At 41.7% G+C, this 18,451-nt stretch overlaps 2 protein-coding genes across 7 annotated transcripts in view; one reads left to right on the top strand and one right to left on the bottom strand.

The window, feature by feature from the left end:
• LOC137095144 (ubinuclein-1-like) overlaps positions 1-8,251 on the bottom strand; it is a 77,987-nt gene extending 69,736 nt beyond the window's left edge. For 2 of the 3 annotated variants that reach the window (XM_067461446.1, XM_067461445.1), the window contains exons 1-5: positions 8,144-8,251; positions 2,259-3,065; positions 1,683-1,769; positions 848-943; positions 496-630 (exon numbers count right to left, since the gene is read on the bottom strand). In XM_067461446.1, the coding sequence (XP_067317547.1) occupies positions 496-630; positions 848-943; positions 1,683-1,769; positions 2,259-2,507 (567 nt within the window). In that variant the 5' untranslated portion in view covers positions 2,508-3,065; positions 8,144-8,251. The remainder of the gene's footprint in view (positions 1-495; positions 631-847; positions 944-1,682; positions 1,770-2,258; positions 3,066-8,143) is intronic. The other variant, XM_067461447.1, reaches the window with a different exon arrangement.
• A 37-nt stretch (positions 8,252-8,288) lies between these two features.
• Positions 8,289-18,451, top strand: part of LOC137095145 (cytokine-like nuclear factor N-PAC) — a 41,390-nt gene continuing 31,227 nt past the window's right edge. For all 4 annotated transcript variants that reach the window (XM_067461450.1, XM_067461448.1, XM_067461449.1 and 1 more), the window contains exons 1-5: positions 8,289-8,518; positions 14,766-14,802; positions 16,197-16,276; positions 16,852-16,996; positions 17,389-17,607. In XM_067461450.1, coding sequence (XP_067317551.1) covers positions 8,460-8,518; positions 14,766-14,802; positions 16,197-16,276; positions 16,852-16,996; positions 17,389-17,607 — 540 coding nt within the window. In that variant the 5' untranslated portion in view covers positions 8,289-8,459. The remainder of the gene's footprint in view (positions 8,519-14,765; positions 14,803-16,196; positions 16,277-16,851; positions 16,997-17,388; positions 17,608-18,451) is intronic.

Below are 18,451 nucleotides of genomic sequence, written 5' to 3'. Positions count from 1 at the left end.
AGAGAGAAAGAGAAAGAGAGAGAGAAAGAGGGAAAAGGAAGGAGTGTGAGAGAGAGAGAGAGAGCGAGGGAAGGAAGGGAGGCCAGGCAGAGACTTCAAAACTCTTACTAAAGGCCACAGCAATGTGTGGCAGGGCACAGCTAGTATGTTATAAAGAATAGTTGTATTTACCTCATAGAATATAGTTGTTGTTACCTCAGAGTTATACCTTATACCTTTTCCTTATTTTTCTAAATCTATACCATCATAATCAAACTGCACCTTTATACTTTGTTTTGATTCACCCTGATTATTCAGTAAACTTAATTGGTTAATTTTAGTCTTGTCTCTAGAGTTTTATTTTTGGGGGAATTAAAAGTACATATAGGGCATACCAAGGGTCACTGGGAAAATAGCCAGACACATATAGTTTTCCCTTAAATCTTCCCGGTTGTGCCATCATACTATGCTTAAATACAAACACAGATATACATTCAGAACATCACAATTCCAGACCTTAGGAGATTTCTTCTTTTTCCCTTTGATATAGTCATCTTCCGATTCTGAAGCCTGTCGGAACTGAAGGGTTCCAGAGTTAATATAAAAGCCTCCATACTTGGTTGTTAAAGATGCTGGAACAAGCTCATCGTACTGGGAAAAGAACAGAGAGATCAATCAACCTAAGGAAGGTTTTGTTTAATGCAAAACTGGGATAATTGCAGGGATAGGCAGGTATTAAATTATATTATTATTATTATTATAATTACTGGATGTACTTTCCCTTCCTTAGCTCTACTGTATTTCCCCTTGACAAAACACTTGGGCTCCATGGAGACAACACCTCGCTTGCGCCCCTTTCTTTACTTACTGCTTCAGAATTATCAATGAAGGAATCAGATTCATCATATCCATAGCCCATATCAATCAAATCCTGAACACGGTCTTTCCGACGCTTCTTTCCACCCTGAAATCAAAAATATCATGTTTACCCATAACTGAAATGAATGCGTTCCATTGTTAAATCCAGCAAAAACCAATCTGCTGGTACCAAAGCCTGATAGACATGCTTAAAGCCATCACTCTACATCTTACATTTTGAAACTGAAAAGGAAACAGTTTGAGTACAATCCAGGTGGACCACACTGAAACCTCAGCAATCATCATGAGGCTATTTATAGCTAAGCTTCTCATAAAATCTAGGCCAAGGTACTATAAAATCCATAGCAAGGCAATGTATTGGCAAAAGGTGATATAGCATAATGTGCCCAGAATTCTATCTCCAGATGCCTGGGGTTGAATGCTCCACTGAACTAGAATGTTTAATGCATGTCCTTAGATAAGGCAGTCTTGCTCTCACTAATCTGCCACATAAAACATTAGTAAAACAGTAGGATAAACGCAGTTCACATGGAAGAACAGACAAGAGACAAGGATAAAAATGTAAAACAGGATAGAAAGGCAAACCAAAGTGTCTTGCTTGTCCTGAAATCACCACTCTGAATTATTATCATCGCTTGTCCTGAAATCACCACTCTGAATTATTTCAGTAGTGCTTGGTATCATACCAAGCACTATTCAGTAGTGCTTGGTATCATGCTTGGTAACATGAGGACAATCCCAGAGTTAAATGCAGCTGCATTTTTATAGCATTTGTATAAGAAAATATACTGTATCTGGCACACAGCTATGATGTAGAAGCTTACGTATTTCTCTTCAAACTTCCTGGCAAGTGCTTCCACTTTGTGCTTCTCTTTTTCATCATCATTGAAGGGATCAGCAAGGTCTCTCTTCTGCAGGGAAAGAAAACAATGCAAAATACCTGAATGGTATCTGTCAGGTCGTTTCACAAAGAAGCAACCGAGCCACAAGAGAGGTTCTGAGATGCTCCATTGAGAGATCTTATTGCTTCCTTAGGACTGAAGAGCTCACTACTGCTAAGGATCAAAATATACAGACCCCTTGTAGAGGACTACTAATTCAGGAGCCACTATACTTGTGTTTGGTCTGATACAGGTATCTTGTTTATTTGAACACTGTCAAAGCCTGGCAATAGTGGAAATGTGAAGCCCTATGCCATGCTTCCTTTTTTATTTTAATTTAACATGATTGCTTGTATTTTAATTTGGTTTTATTTTAATACATGATGAAAGAGCAGACTACACATGGAACATATGACTTCTGGGTATAATACAAAATGGGTAAAAGAGTAGGGAACACCTACTTGCCCAATCATTGTACTGAAATATGTACATCAGAGAACGAAAAGAAAAGATATATACCTTTTCTCCAGCAGAACTGCTCTTCCCTTTCCTGCGTGAATTCTTCAACAGTTCAGGATAAAAGAACTCTGGACAGCCCTTGTGATCCGGTTCAAAGAGGGCTAGGGCAATGCGAACGGCTGCGGCCATAGGTTCTGCTTCCTGCACATGTTCCGTTCCTGTGCCATCTTCCCCACGTGCCTTTTTCAGTAAAGTGGTGCTCAGAGGTCCTGAGAGAGGAATGAGCTGGACCCTGTGAGGTTCCATCATGGCTATACTTACGCTGCAGCCACTCTCACAGCATAGTTTCGGTCAGCTGATGCCAAAAACTGCACCAGTATGGCGGCAGAAGCATCACCAGTAAGAAATACAGAGAAAAATTGATATCAAATACAGAAAACTGGTAAGGATGCTGGATTCCACTTTAAAGTACATAGACAAAAAACTAACAATCTCTTGTTTCAAAGAGGTGAAGAATCAGCCCATAGCAGTGTATTTACAGATCCAATTTGGGGGAAAGTTATAGCCTTGAAGCGATCCAATTCCACATCAGGCAGAAAAAAGGAAGGAGAGGGAGCGTGTCCTGAAGGGAGCCAGTTTCAGTGTAATCTTCAGAACTAAGGTCAGTCGGGGTTATCGCTTCTTGCATTTGGCCTTCCCCCATGTGGATGGCTGGCAAGATGCGCAGAATACTGGATACATTTGCTCCTTTTTCCCCCTCTGTATTTTCTGTCAAGCAAAGGTCTGTTAACACTCAGGTCCAAATTAATCCAGATTTCTGGCCTGCAGGCCATGCTTTATTTCAAAAACATTTCTTCTTATTCCAACCTAAGTAAGAACACAAAAATGTGTCAGCCACAAAAATCAACACAGGTGCCATGCATAGGTTTTGTTGTTTTTGCTGAACACTGTAACTGCAAAGTTGGGCCTCAAAGTATCCTTACACTTGACTCAACTCAATGGAATTTGTTACTAACTCAGGTCTGAAGTGCAGCCCATGGGCCACTTGCGGTCCTCAGCCCCTTTTAGAATCGTAGAATCATAGAGTTGGAAGAGACCTTGTGGGCCATCCAGTCCAAGTTCCTTCCCTGAGTCAACAAAACTGCCAGAGAATGCAGTCCTAGTTGACGAGTAAATACATACACAGGATAGGATTGGAAATCCTATTGTTAGACAAGTGTGCATGAATGGGTTACTGCCGCTATGATGCCCATCTTGAGCACTAGCCAAAACCACAGTTAAAAACAAGAGTGATAAGCTTTATAATCCACCAAGACAATTTCTACCTTTTTAACAATTATAAACAGACAAACAGTGCATGACACATTCTGAACAATAATCTGACCAGAAGTTTTTCAGAATAATAATAATAATAATAAACAACTTTATTTACACCCTGCCACCATCTCCCCAAGGGTGGCTTGCATGAGGCCATGCCCATCAGTACGATAACACAGTATAACACAAGAACACAGCAGAAAATAAGAAAATAAAACAACATAACATACATAATATGAAATAACATACAGAATGCATTTAAGCTGAACTCTGACAGATGCTTTATAAACAATATCTAAATTCTAGAACTTAACCTTCATCTCATACCAACAAAGCATAAAAAACACCCAGGTATTTCATTCTTTTAAAAGTACAATGACAAACTGAAGATTCTTAAGTAGTTGACAAAAAGGATTCAGGGCAATCACTTAGATGATGATCTGTGGCTATATAAAGCATTTACTAATAAAGACTGTCTCTGAACAAGTGGGCTTATGACAGTAGTGTTTTGTTGTTGTTCATTTGTTCAGTCGTCTCCGACTCTTCGTGACCTCATGGACCAGCCCACGCCAGAGCTCCCTGTCGGCTGTCACCACCCCCAGCTCCTTCAAGGTCAGTCCAGTCACTTCAAGGATGCCATCCATCCGTCTTGCCCTTGGTCGGCCCCTCTTCCTTTTGCCTTCCACTTTCCCCAGCATAATTGTCTTCCCTAGGCTTTGCTGTCTCCTTATCACATATTTGCCTTAGAGTATTTGTAATAAAGAATAGATAATATTTGTCAAAGTTTATAGTTTTTAGAATAGTTATATTTGCCATAGTTCATAAATAATATTTGGCTTATAGATAGATAGTTCAAATATACATGCCCATAGATTATAGATTATAGTAAATGTTATATAAAATAGATAGTACATGCCATAGCGTACTTGCCTCGTAGAAATTATAGTTGTTTGTTACCTCAGAGTTATTCCATCATAATCAATCTACACCTTTGTACATTGTTGTAATTCATCTTGTTTGTTTAGTAACTCAATTTGGTTAATTTAGTCTTGTCTGTAGAGTATCATTTTTGGGGGCATTAAAGTAATTTAGGGCATACCGATGGTCACTGGGAAAATAGCCAGACACATTTAGTTTCTCATTAGATCTTCCTGGTGTGCCATCATACATTGCTTATTTAAAAATAGTTCCTTATCTCTTCTGGCTAACCTCTGGAATTGCGCATTTAACTGGGCATATCTCCCCTTATCCCTGTTTCCTTTTGCTTTCCTCCTTTCTTGGGCTACTTCCAGTGTCTCAGCAGACAACCATTTTGCCTTCTTGATTTTCTTTTTGTTTGGGACGTACTTTGTTGCCACCTCCTGAACAATGTTGCGGACTTCTGTCTATAGTTCTTCTGGGACTCTGTTTACTAAATCTAGTCCTTCAAATCTGTTCTTTACTTCCACTGTATATTCGCTAGGAATGTTAGTGAGATCATATCTAACTGGTCTGTGTATTTTCCCTGATCTCTTTAGTTTTATTCTAAATTGGGCAATAAGAAGTTCGTGATCTGAGCTACAGTCAGCCCCAGGTCTTGTTTTCAAGTAGTGTAGCATTCTCTTTTCCCAGGACACACAATCTGAATGGCGTACGAACAACAGGCTTGGGAGAACACCTTGGTAGATATCATTTCCTTAGAGATAGCTGCTTCAAAACAATATCTCTCTGAGCAAAAGGACTTTTAAAAAGCCATGAAGAGAGCAAGCATGAAGGATCCTGTTTGTTGAGCCCTAATCTATCTGACTCACAATGGCTGAGCTTGGCATCTTGGGAGTCATAAAATCACAGTCGGAACAGACTTTGGGAATAATGTAGTTATGTAAAGGAGAGATTGTCACTCCCAGACACAGTGTGTTCCACCACTGAACAGTTCTTAATGCCAGGGGATATCTTCTAATGTTTTTGTCTTGAAATGCTCCTCTGCTATCTCCACCCACTGGTTCCATCCCTTCTCCTTGCACTATCACTTGCAAGACAGTCTGTCAGGTATCTGAACACTACTATCCTGTCACCCATTGATTTGATTTCCTCCAGGGTGTTCTTGCCCAGAACTTTGAACATGCTCCTCTCTCAATGGTCTTTAATGACTCCTGTGGCTTTAATGACTCCACTGACTCCTGTGGCTACTAGTTACATCCATGGAATCTTCCACATTCTCCAACCCCAAGGTTAGTCATTCACTAAGATATTTTTTTTAAATTGCACCCCTTTTTTCTTAAAGTATCTAGACAAGGCATGTGCAAACTTCTGTCCTCCTTGTATTTTGAACTTCCAACTCCCACAATTCCTAATGTAAAGGTCATTGCCCTGAATGGAATTCCCGTAGCTTCCTCGATAGGCAGTAGGACTTGTGCACCTAAGCAAAACCTGAGTGTGTTCAAGACAGACTTAGGCACGGACCAACTTCAGCCCTCCCTCCTGCTGTTTTGGACTCCAACTCCCACAGGAATGTAGTTTCGTCAGACACCAGCCCTCTTTTGGCAGAGAAGGCGAAAGACTATATAAAATTACAACTCACATTGTTCCATCGCAGCGAAGTGTGGCAGTTAAAAGCAGGAGTCAAACTGTATTCATTCTACAGCAGGCAGGGGCCAACTTTGGCCCTCCTTTCAGGTGTTTTGGACTAACTCCCACAATTCCTAGCAGTCTACCAGCTACTAGGAATTGTGGGAGTTCGAGTCCAAAACACCTGGGAGGAGGGCTGAAGTTGGCCCCTGACTAGTCTGTCTTGAACACACTCAGGTTTTGCTTAGGTGCACAAGTCCTACTTCCTATCGTGAAGTCTGACTTGGCCAGGGTGGTCCACGCCTTGGTTACATTCAAACCAGACTACTGAAATGCTCTCTACATGGGGCTGCTGTTGAAGACGGCCTGGAAGTTTGAACTGGTACAGCGGGTGGCAGCCAGGCTTCTTACTGGAACAAACTATAGGGAGCATGCAACAGCCCTATTAAAACAGTTTCATTGGATGCCAATAAGTTGCCGAGCCTGAATGTTTTGGGGCCCGCCTATCTCAGCGATTGCATCTCTTTCTATGAACCGGCACAAGCTCTAAGATCTTCTGGGGAGGCCCTCCTTTCGGTCCCACTACCGTCTCAAGTTGGTGGGGACGAGAGTGCCTTCTCAGTGGTGCCCCCCCCCCCCCGCCTCTGGAATGTCCTTCTAAGGGAAATAAGACAGGCCCCATCCCCCTCCTCCTTTCGTAAGAGCTTGAAGACCTGGTGGTTTCAACAAGCCTTTGAAAATGACCAGTTCTAACTCAGCCCCACACATTGTCTAATACGGCCTTATTCTTCCTACCAGTTACCCAGATTCTTTCCTCTAATCGGCCCCGGAATGAACAGACACAGACCCGTACTTAATATTATTGTTGCCTGCCATAGCATTGCACTTAATTCCCGGGTCCCCTAGAATTTTTGGGCTTGCACAAATCTTGGCCCGCCCTTTTAAATTGCCTTGAATAGGCAGGATTAATTTTATTATATGTCTGTTATGGTGACAATTTTTATGTTTATATTTTGTTTGTTAATCTTATGGTTATGTTGTTGTTACTCTGTATGTTCTGTGATGTTACTTTGGAACTCGGGGAGATGGAGCGGTATATAAATAAAGTTTTATCATTATTATACTAGCTGTATCCGCCACACGTTGTGGCCAACCCTCCCTCCTCTTTCTCTCCTTCCTTCCTTTTCTTTCCCTTCTTCTTTCTTACTTCTCTACCTGTGTCTTTCCTAGCTTCCTTTGCTCTTTGGTTCCATCCATCCTTCCTTCCTTCGCTGCCTCCCTCTTTTTCTCTTTCATTCCTTCTCTTCTTTCTTCCCTCTCTTTCCTTCTTTCTTTCATTTTTTTCTTTCCCTCCCTCTTTCTCTTTCTTTCTTTTCTCCTTCCTTCCTTCCCTCTCTCTTTCCTTCCTTCTTTCACTTTTTCCTTCCTTCTCTACCTTTTTTCTTTCCTCCTTTCCTCCCTCTTTCTCTTTCTTGCTTCTCTCCTTCCTTTCCTCTTTCCTTCCTTCTTTCACTTTTTTATTTCCTTCTTTCCTTCCTTCTCTCCTTCCTCCCCTTTCCTGCCTTCTTTCACTTTTGTAATTCCTTCTCTCTTTCCCTCCTTTCTTGCCCTTTTCTGTGTATATGTGTTTTGTGTGTACATATATGTATATATGTGTGTTTGTGTATGTATGTGGTTTTGCACGTGTTGTAATGATTTTTTTTTGTTTTTTGGCTTTTTAAGTCTCGTCCACTGCATTTTTCAGTGTTTTTAGGAGTGATGGTCACTCGTTGGCCGTCCAAATTTGGTGTCAATTCGTCCAGTGCTTTTTGAGTTATGTTAATCCCACAAACATTTTTATTTATATAGATTAATTAATCCCATTCAGGGCGAGGGCCTTTGCATTTCTCTGCCAAAGAGTGCTGGGGCCTCCCCAAACTACAAAGTCCAGGCAGACCTCACCTCCGCCAAGCTTAGGAAAGGCCCTCCACAGTCCTTTCCCTTCCTCATCCAAGCAACGAGGAGGAGGAGGAGGACCCTCTCCCGGCACCTGAGAGGAGGTTTGTCCCTTCGCCCGCCCCGTAAGTCAGTAGGAGCCTTACCGGCCTTGTCTCTGGCGCCTCAACAATCCTCCCTGTCTGTTGTGGCTGCCCCGGATCCAATACCACCCTCATCTCGGAAGTTGTTGTTGAAGAAGGGAGGGGGAGGAAAAGGAAACAAAGCCGGAAATGGAGGATGGCGTGACGCCAGTGTACCGAGTGCCACGTGACGCGCTTTCCACCAATCCCAGCTCGGCTCCTTCCAACCCTCTTGAACGGCCTGGATTTCTGTCTGCCCGGTGTTGAGGGGGAAACGGGGCAGGAAGGGAGTCTGAGTGAGTGAGAGAGAGAAGAGACGGAGGGGTGTGGCGCCGGGAAAATGGCGGCGGCTGCAGCAGCGGCTGTTCCGATGAACCTGCGGCAGGGAGACTTAGTGTGGTGAGTGGCGAGGCTTGGCTGCGGCCTACAGGGGCGGGTGAGACCTATCGGGTGAGAAGCCGAGCTAGAAGCAGGCCTGCCTCGGGTCTTGAACCTGAGAAATCCCTCCCTCCCTCCCTCAGTGGCTGGGCGTTCTCCAGGACAAGGCTCCAGCCAGGCCCAAGGGACGGGCAGGGAATGAGGGAGGGGGCCTCGCCTCCTGACGCGCTCGCCCCGAACCAGGAAGCCCGGCTTTCAGGTAAGGCCCTGCTTCCCAGCCTGAGGCGCAATGAGGTTTTTAAAGGGGAACATTCGAAAAGGAGTTTTTCGCACTGCATTGTGGTGTATTTCTTACAGTTCTGGGGCCTCTTATACAGCAGGCATGGGCAAACTTGGGCCCTCCCTCCAGGTGTTTTGGACTTCAACTGCCACAATTTCTAACAGGCAAACTTCAGCCCTCTCTCCAGGTGTTTTGGTCCAAAATACCTGGGCTCCCTCCAGGTATTTTGGACTTCAACACCCACAATTCCTAACAGGCAAACTTGGGCCTTCCCTCTCGGTGTTTTGGGCTTCAGTTCTCAGAATTCCTAACAGGCAAACTTCGACCCTCCCTCCAGGTGTTTTGGACTTCAACTCCCACAATTCCTAACAGGCAAACTTGGGCCCTCACTCTAGGTGTTTTGCACTTCAACTCCCACAATTCTTATCAGGCAAACTTCGGCCCTCCCTCCAGGTTTTTATTTATTTATTTCTTGTTTTTCTCCCAGATCAGAACTCAAAGTGGCAAACAACATGTAAACAAAACATTGCATAGCATAAAAATAAACATGATAATCACACCAACATATATCTGTTAAAAAAATTGTAAGACCCACAACACGCATAGTACAAAACTAGCAAAAACACAATTTAAATATTCAATTCAATAGATTATAAGGCCTAACAAATGTCAATTCCTTTAGGCTGTTGTCAAGTCCATTGCCAAGGTCCACTATAATTTGTGGAACCTCAACTCCCACAATTCCTAACAGGCAAACTTTCTGCTGGAATTACATTTAAAAATGTACCTGTTCTGACTTTCATACAAATTTAACTTAAGAGCAGACCTACAAAATCTAGCTTGTTTGTAATGTGGTAACTATCTGTAATGAAACAGATCAACGATCGTGTGGGCAGTAATAATAGCCAAGGCAGAATGGGTTTGAATCATTTGCATCGAATTCAGGGTGACTTAAGTATCCAACCTCATGGCGAGGCAGGGTATAATGCAGTCCAAATACACCAATATAAAATACCCTTTTGTTGAAAAGAGCATTATGATTATTGTTAACTGGGGAGGGGTGTTGGCTGTCATGTAGTTATGACTTGTGTTGGTGCTGGCCTAAAGTATTTACTTGAATAAGAAGGTAAGCAGCTCAAACTTTGGGTACAAAAAATTTAAGGTTTTTTGGCATATAATATACAGGCCTCACCCTGCTGATTCCTAATTTTAGCCATGCTAAAATGGAGGCTTAATTTGTTTTAATTATTCTTTACGTTGTGAGTTATAGTATAATGATGAATGACAAAAGCAAACCACAAAACACATTTATAGTTGCAAGAAATTTTATAGCATCTGTTGAAGTGTATGGGAAAGGGATTGAGAAGGGATCAATACTAACAAAGTTCTCCAAATGAGAGCATTACAGAAATCTACAAACCTATCTCTGTGTAGTTCAGTTCCTATTTCAAACCTATATTTCACCTTAGTTTGAGAAGTACTTTGTGGAATGTACTTATCTCCTGATGTACCATCATTTTAAACATTGAAATAACCCAAACAGGATGTTTATGAAATGTTAGCAAATTAAAGGGGCTTCTCATCATTCCTGGTTCACTGGAATTTGAACCAGAAAAAGCTAAGAGAAAGACCTAAGTGGGTGTAGTTTCCTTTTCAAAGTGGCAATAGAGGGAGGAAGGAAGGGCTTTTTTTCCATTGATGGTAGGCCAGCTGGGTTAGGCCTCTAATTTTGGAAACAGAGTTCTGGCAGCACACAGATCTTACAAACTCTCTTACGTGTTGGTATGTTACTTTTGTGGTATATCTACTGTAGTCAGAAACAAGTTTTCCTGAATTTATTTGGGCTCACAAACATAAAGAAGCATATGATTGATGCATAAATGTAGCAGGTATAGTTAAGAATAAGGCATGAGATACATGCCCCCTGGATTAAATCTTACATTGCCATAGATAAGCCATTTTTTCTTAATTTTAGCTCTCTTTGTTTGGAAAATGATATGGACTAATGATATGGTATGGGTTGCTGTAAGAACTGTTGAACTAAGTAAAACTAAAGCAGTGTAAACTTTAGAAAGGGAAGAAGAGATGACATTCTTTAGTAAGAGGGCATATGTTCCCTTTAGATAGTCTCAGGCTCAGCCTATAGATTCTCAGGGCAGGAAACCCTGGAGAGTTCAAAACCTTGCCAGTTACTGTTGGTAGTATGGGTATACTCTGACCCAATAATAAGAAAGCTTCCTGTGTTCCCAATTTTGGAGAACCACCTTGTGCACTTGGGAAATGAATGGAGTAAATAAATGAAATAGATGAATGAAAATAATTCATTAGCCATTTTGGATACTTTATTATATTTGCAATTCATTCAGCTTTTCAGAATAGAATTGATACACAAAACTAAGATTTTTTTTTTGGCTATATAAAGAATTGCTTGGAAGAGTCTGTTTTCCTAGTAGGTTTGTTCTTCCTATATTGTGAGGTAGAGGTTAGCAGGACTGTTCTGTCTCCCAGGAGACTGGGTTTATTGCCTTTTTGGGTTGCTTAAATTGGTTGCCCCTTGCCTTTCTCTTGGAAGCTGCTGCAGCCTTTGCAAGGCCTAAAAGATTAGCAGCCAGAGGCAGGAAAGCCAGTTTGCAGGCTCTCTGCAATGATTGGCCAAAGAGTAGCTCTTTGGGCCCGCCCCTGCTTCCAGGGTAGAAGCATCCATTTTGGAGGTCTCCCTGCCCCTTCAGTCTTAAGGAAGAATTGGATCTGCTGAAGGCCAAAAAAGGTAGCTCAGAAAAAACCACCGCAAAAACGATTGAGTTAAGCTTAATTGAGTTACAGTTAGGTAAGCTAAATTAAGAACAATTGAGAGTTGAGATAAGTGTAATTGAGATATCATTGTTAGAGAATTGAGAGAAGCCAAATTGAGTCATAGATAGAATAGAATTGAGTTTTATAGAGTTTATAGGGAGATAGGCCATATTGCCTTTTCTCCAAGGCTAGTCTGGAACCTGGATAGTTAGAGAAAGATTGGTTCTTTCTATAGATAAGGGCTCTGGATTAGGGTGAGGGATTCCTGGACCCTTTGCCTCTTGGAGAAGGAATATTTGTTTGATTTTATCTATTGACTGTTTGATTGCAACTTTGAAAGAACTGTCCCAAGTCTGCAAGACTTTGAAATAAATATCCATTTTGATGTTTAGAACTCGCAATAGACTCCATTGTTGATTATCACAATTTTCTCCAGAAAGCCCCAGCGGTTTGCCCAGACATAGGGACAGCACATCATAGTTTGTTTTATAAAGCATCTGGGTGTAACAGCACAAGGGCCATTTTGGACTCCAGAACTGAAGTGTGGTTTAATCTTGGGCATAATCCTGCAGTTCAGTATTGTACTTGTTTACTCTGAAGTAAATCCCATAGAGCTTTCTTTCAGATAAGGATTGCTGCCTGAGTCTAGTAGTAATCACTCTTGTTCCTCTTGACATCCTTGAGAGATAGGTGACTAGTGCAACCATGTTATAGATAGGAATTCTGTGCTTTTGTGCAACAAGAAAAGGCTTTCTACTTAGAGTCAGGTTAGGACTCAAGTTCTCCTTGAAAGCTAATAATATTTCTTAATTATATTTGCCAAGAGTTGCAACAGCATTCTCTGCCTCACAGAGACTCTGAATCCCATATTAAGAACCACATGGGAACGGCTCTACTCTGTTTGATATATCTCTGCTGTCTCATTACTCTCTTTTTATATTTTATCTCCTTAAAAATTGCAAATCTTATTCTTAAATGCTTGTCCCACAAAAGAGGTTGCTGTAGATTTTCCCTGATGTGAAGTTCATTCTCATTTAGGATTTCCAGTTCTTATTCTATATAGTTGGATGTTCATGAAAAAAGATCCCAGTGTGTAATCTTCTCTTAAAGAAAATGTATTGAACAATCTTGGTTGTTATCGCCTGAGATTTTTCCAGAACTTCCTCACTGGTAGCAGTGTGAATATTGTAGTACAGTGTGATAGTGACATTACTACTACTGGTAGAAGGGAGAAGGGTTGACTAGGACATCTAGAAAAGGCAGTCTTCCTTCCTTTTCTTTTTCCATAGTGAACTGGATGTTTGGGTGGATGCTGTTAAGATGTTCCAGAAACCTGTTGAGTTCTTCTTCTCCATGGCTCCAAATGGTGAAAGTGTCATCCGTAAACCAGATCAACAATTGGGTCACACCGTTTACAGAAAACCCACACACACAGATAGATATCTACATAAAAACTCCAACCATCACCCAAGTCAAAAAAGAAGCACCATTAAAGCCTTGGCAGACCGTGCAAAAAGAATCTGTGAACCCCACCTCCTTCAAGATGAACTGAACCACCTCAGTTGGGCTCTACAGGCCAATAGATACTCCACCTCAGACATCAGAAGAGCTGCAAGACCAAGAACAAGCCACGAGAGTAAAGATGAAGATCCACCCCGAGGAAAAGTGTTCTTGCCATACATCAAGGGAACCACTGACCGCATAGGGAAGCTGATGAGGAAACACAACATACAAACCACCTACAGACCTACTAAGAAAATCCAACAAATGCTACGTTCAGCAAAGGACAAGAGGGATCCTCTTACCTCTGCAGGAGTCTACCGTGTACCATGCAGCTGTGGACAAGTCTACATAGGGACCACTAAACGCAGTGCCCAGACACGCATCAAGGAACACGGAAGATACTGCAAACTACTCCAACCAGAGAAATCAGCCATAGCAGAGCACCTGATGAACCAACCTGGACACAGCATTTTATTTGAGAACACAAAAATGCTGGACCACTCTCACAACCACCATGTCAGACTACACAGAGAAGCCATTGAAATACACAAACATGTGGACAATTTCAACAGAAAGGAGGAAACCATGAAAATGAACAAGATCTGGCTACCAGTATTAAAAAAAATCTAAAATTGCAACAGCAAAAACAGCAGAGAGGAAACAGGCAGGAACATCTAATTACCTTTCAAGAAGAGTTTGCTCCAGGCACAGTCAGCCCATTGTATGCTAATCAAGGTGGTCAGTTGAAATATTCACACCTAGCCCAACTGACAAAAGTCCTTTGTCTCACCCTAGTCATTCCACAGATATATAAACCCCTTTTCCCAGTTCCAACAGACCTCACCTCTGAGGATGCTTGCCATAGATGCAGGCGAAACGTCAGGAGAAATGCCTCTAGAACATGGCCATATAGCCCGAAAAAACCCACAAGAACTTAGTGATTCCAGCCATGAAAGCCTTCGACAAAACTTGGAATTGTTTCTTTGGTTGGTAGATTAGCACAACACTCTCCATTTGTAGGAACATCATTGTCCAAATGCATGGCTGTTTGCCACTCTATAATGATCCACCTTTCTTTCCCTGATTACCTACATTTCTATCTCTCCCTCTCTTTTTTTTCCTTAGGGAAACAAGAGCAGAACAGAAGGCCTCATATCCTGCAATATCATTTAAATACTGCTTGCATAAACAATCATGTGCTAGTTTTTGCTCATTTATTTAAGCTTATTTATTTGTGATATTTGTATGCCCCCCTTCTCAACCCTGAAGGGGACACAGGGCAATTCACAGTGTTGGCAACCATTCATAGGTGGTAGTATTTTCTCCCTTTTATTCTGAGCCATGTTTGTTAGGTCTGTAAACAAATTTGAGATTAGAAATGAGGTTCTGTAATGACACATGAACAAATGAGCAAGTAATAGCACAAATTCATCTCAATGAATCCCTTGTTTGTCACATTTGGAAGTCTGCTTGTTATTTGGGAAACAGTTGCAATGTGTAGAAGATTATATTAAGACCCTGGCTGGACTGTAGTATTTCATAGTATTTCGGGAGAAATATTGTCACAAATCCTTCACCAAGTAACTTATGTTTTTTTTGTTTTTAGGGGCTTTGTGTAGAAGAAGAAATTTGAAGAATTGCTACTGGGTTTTTTTTTTAATAGCTTCTGGCTCACTTCTCTTTTTTCCTTAGGGGGAAGCTGGGCCGATATCCTCCTTGGCCAGGGAAGGTGAGTCTTTAAGTGGATTTTAATATGCACTTAAGTTACTTCCTCCGTTTTTACAAATTTATATACCACCCCAAGAACACAAGGCAAACTAGCTTGTGGCGTTCTTCTTAAAGGAGGAAACATATCTTAACACTGAACCAGTAGAGAGATTTAGGTGGGTTTAGAAATGAATCGTATCCCTGGGTGCAGCTACTTAATCATTACCTTCTTTCTGTCAAACTGGTTTTCCCCTTCCATAAGTCAGTATCAGCACTACCTTTAATTGTTGTGTATATTTAGTTCTGTATTTGTCCAGAAGAGAATCCCATTAAGATTGGTGGGGCTTACTCCCAAATCATTATGCATAGTTTTACAGCCAAAAGAAAATAATTTCCTCACATGATTGCACAGGAAAACAGTGCATTTTATATGTTAAAAAATCACAACATAATCTTTTGATTAAGAAGCAACCCAAACTTCTTTTATTTGTGGTGTTCCAGAAACACATGCTTCTGTACCATCACACAATCCATCATAGCCTGTGTGTTAAAAAAACCTGTTTCAGTAACCATGGCAAGCACATGGAGATTGAGTGGAAACTCATACATTGAACTCTTCCTCCTTAGTCTTTCAGTACGGTCTTTCTGCAGTGCACTGCTGAAGCATAGGCTCTATGCAGGCATGATGTTTTCTTCCACAGTCTTGGAGAAACCCGGGAAATGGCTGACAGCTGTGACAAATGTCTGGGTTTGCCTCTTAATAGGCTGAGCCTCCATTTTGCTTTTGTAGCTTTTTTTTTCTTGTCATAAAAGTGCTATGCCAAGGGCAATTGCAATCTGTCTGATAATGTGCTGTGTGAAGAATACTTATGCTGCCTGTCCACTTGCAGGTATACCAACAAAGTTTAGCCAATGCCAGAGTGACATTAATATTAATTACTGTATCATAAACAGTCTTGATGAGTAAATATTGATTCATGTGCAGAAATGCTAGAGCTTTGCTTCCCTTGCTGATAGCATAATGGAAGTTCTTAGGCTATTCCTTATAGTGAAAGATCCTCTCAGAGCTAGAATACAAAAATCGTTACTTCTTTTACCTGGCTGTATAAATGTGGCCTCCAGCATAAAGCAAGTAAAGCTTGTGTATAGGAAGGGTTGTTAATCTGTGGAAGTTCTACCTTATTGTTTTGGTAGAATGGGAACTAAAGGTAGCATATAGCCAGAAACCTATCTCTGCTGTCTTTTTTCTTAGTACAGATCTATCTTGAGTTGGGAGGTAGTTTCTATAAAGGTTGGTTCTATCATTGTTTTTATCCAAAAAAAAAAAAATGTTGGAGAGACTACAGTGAAGATGTTTAATGCAAAATTCATCCTTTGTTATCTCTACAGTATTGTGTGTACTTTTTTTGCTGACAGATTGTTAATCCGCCTAAGGACCTGAAGAAGCCTCGTGGGAAGAAGTGCTTCTTTGTGAAGTTTTTTGGGACTGAAGACCAGTATGTATCTACTTTTTTCTGCCTCCAGGGAAAAATGCTATTTTTAAACTTTAGAATGCCTGTGGAGAAGCACTGTGTTAGCATACACTGCATTTTCATGACTTTTGAAAATGTAAAATGAATTTGTCAGTTGGTAACAGAAGACTTTTGCAATTGACAGTGGAGGGTGATGGTGTCTTCTTCTCTGGAGGTTTTTAAGCAGAGCCTGGATGGCCAGCTGTCAGGAGGACTTGGATTGTGTATTCCAGTGTTGCAGAACGGACTCAGTAGCTCTTGTCACTTCCAGCTCTTATGAGTCTATAGCAGGCAAGGACAAACTTCAGCCCTCCGGGTGTTTTGGATTTCAACTCGCACAATTCCTAGCCTCAGGCTGCTTCCTGAAATTGTGGGAGTTGAAGCCCAAAACACCTGGAGGGATGAAGTTTGCCCATGCTTGGTGTATAGAGAAAGCAGCAAGCCCCATCCATGCATTCCCTTCAGAGGTTATAACAAGTTGTTTTGAGGATTTTGCCTGTTCACCAGATTCAAAAGAACAGCAGTGATACCAGAGAATCTGTTTTTTCTTTATTTCTTAGTGCCTGGATTAAAGTGGACCAGTTGAAGCCTTATCATGCCCACAAAGAAGAAATGATCAAAATCAACAAAGGCAAGAGGTTCCAGCAAGCTGTCGATGCTGTGGAAGAATTTCTCAAGAAAGGCAAAGGCAAAGACAAAGACCAGGTGAGTAATGGGTGAGGGTTTGTATAACTTTTTTCTCCCCACCATCACCAGGCAGGGGAATTGTGGCCTCTTTAGAATAGTGACTATGATTCTATTGGCATTTGTAAAGCAGTTGAAAGTTTAAGGTACTTATAGCATTCCATTATGGGGTTTTATTTACTCTGCAGGTTTTTCTTCTTTATAAGTTGGCTTTACCATATCCACCTGCTTCTCCACTCTTTGTGTGTTTTCTTAGCCAATAGCTGGAACCTTTTTAAAACCTGAGTTCACAGCACTGATATGCCATCAAATGTTTATCCTGACTTGTCACCCTTGGGTTTTGTCAGTGTGAGGAAAACAAACCCATTGTCAGCTCTTGTCCCATCTTACACTTCTCTTCTGTAATCAATCAGGCATCTTCTCACAATTCGACTGAAGAGAAGAACCGACGAAATTCCAGTGAAGAGAGGGGCAAGCAGTCCATGGGTGAAGAGAAGCACAAATCTGGGTTGTCTGAAGGGAAGGCAAAAAAGAGGGCTTCCTCCATTTCGGAGCGAGGGGTCAAACCTCTGCTGAAGAGAACGTATGAGCAAAGCCCCCGGAAGCGAGGGCGTCCTCCCAAAGATGAGAAGGTCTGTGTTTTGTGGTGCGTCTCCACTCATGTTCTGTGAGCTTGTCCAGGTGGAATGTACCCCCCTACTAGTGAACCAGATTACTTCATTGCTGTGGCCATTTGGAAAGCTTTCCCTATTAATGGAGAGTTCCAATCAATCTGTTATTTCACAGACATCATATGAAAAATATGGAGCTGTGGTAGTGCAGTGGGTTAAATCCTTGTGGCAGTTGAAGGTCGGTGGTTCGAATCCGCGAGACAGGGTGAGCTCTCAACTGTCAGCCCCAGCTTCCCATGAGGGAACATGAGAGAAGCCTCCCACAGGATGGTGACACATTGTCCTGATTTGCCCTTCAAGAACAGCCTTCATACAATGTTGAAAGTAAAAGAAAAATGAAAAAGAAAGCAAGGAAATCTTAATGCAGACACAAAATTAAAGTCTCTAATAAAGTCCAAAAGAAACAGCAGTCTTACATCAGACGACAGGCAATGATCACTAAATCCTTAGAAGCAGACTCGAAGCAGGTTCAATTGGAGTGAAAACATCAGCATCAGAGTCGTTACCAGCAAAAGCTAACTGCTTCTGATTTATATCCCTGAATTCCCCACGCAGGAAATGCCAGGGCGGCTCCCAATTACCTCGGCGTTTCTATCAGCTATTCTAGCTGAATGCCATCTGTGCTCTGTTTCCTTTCGCCTCTCCAGAAATGTGGGCACTTTCATTGTCTGATTCCTCTTCCCCCTCTAATTCCTGAGCATTCCCCTACTCCCCTTCCTCTTCTGAAGATGAGGAATCCCTAAGACACATCTGGGTGTCCCCTGCACAAAGTCTATGCAGATGACCAATTATCTCACACCAGAAG

Source organism: Anolis sagrei, chromosome Y, assembly GCF_037176765.1.
Source record: "Anolis sagrei isolate rAnoSag1 chromosome Y, rAnoSag1.mat, whole genome shotgun sequence".
NCBI classification, from domain to species: domain Eukaryota; kingdom Metazoa; phylum Chordata; class Lepidosauria; order Squamata; family Dactyloidae; genus Anolis; species Anolis sagrei.
The sequence above is the reverse complement of the archived record's forward strand: the minus strand, read 5'-3'. Positions and strand labels throughout refer to the sequence as shown.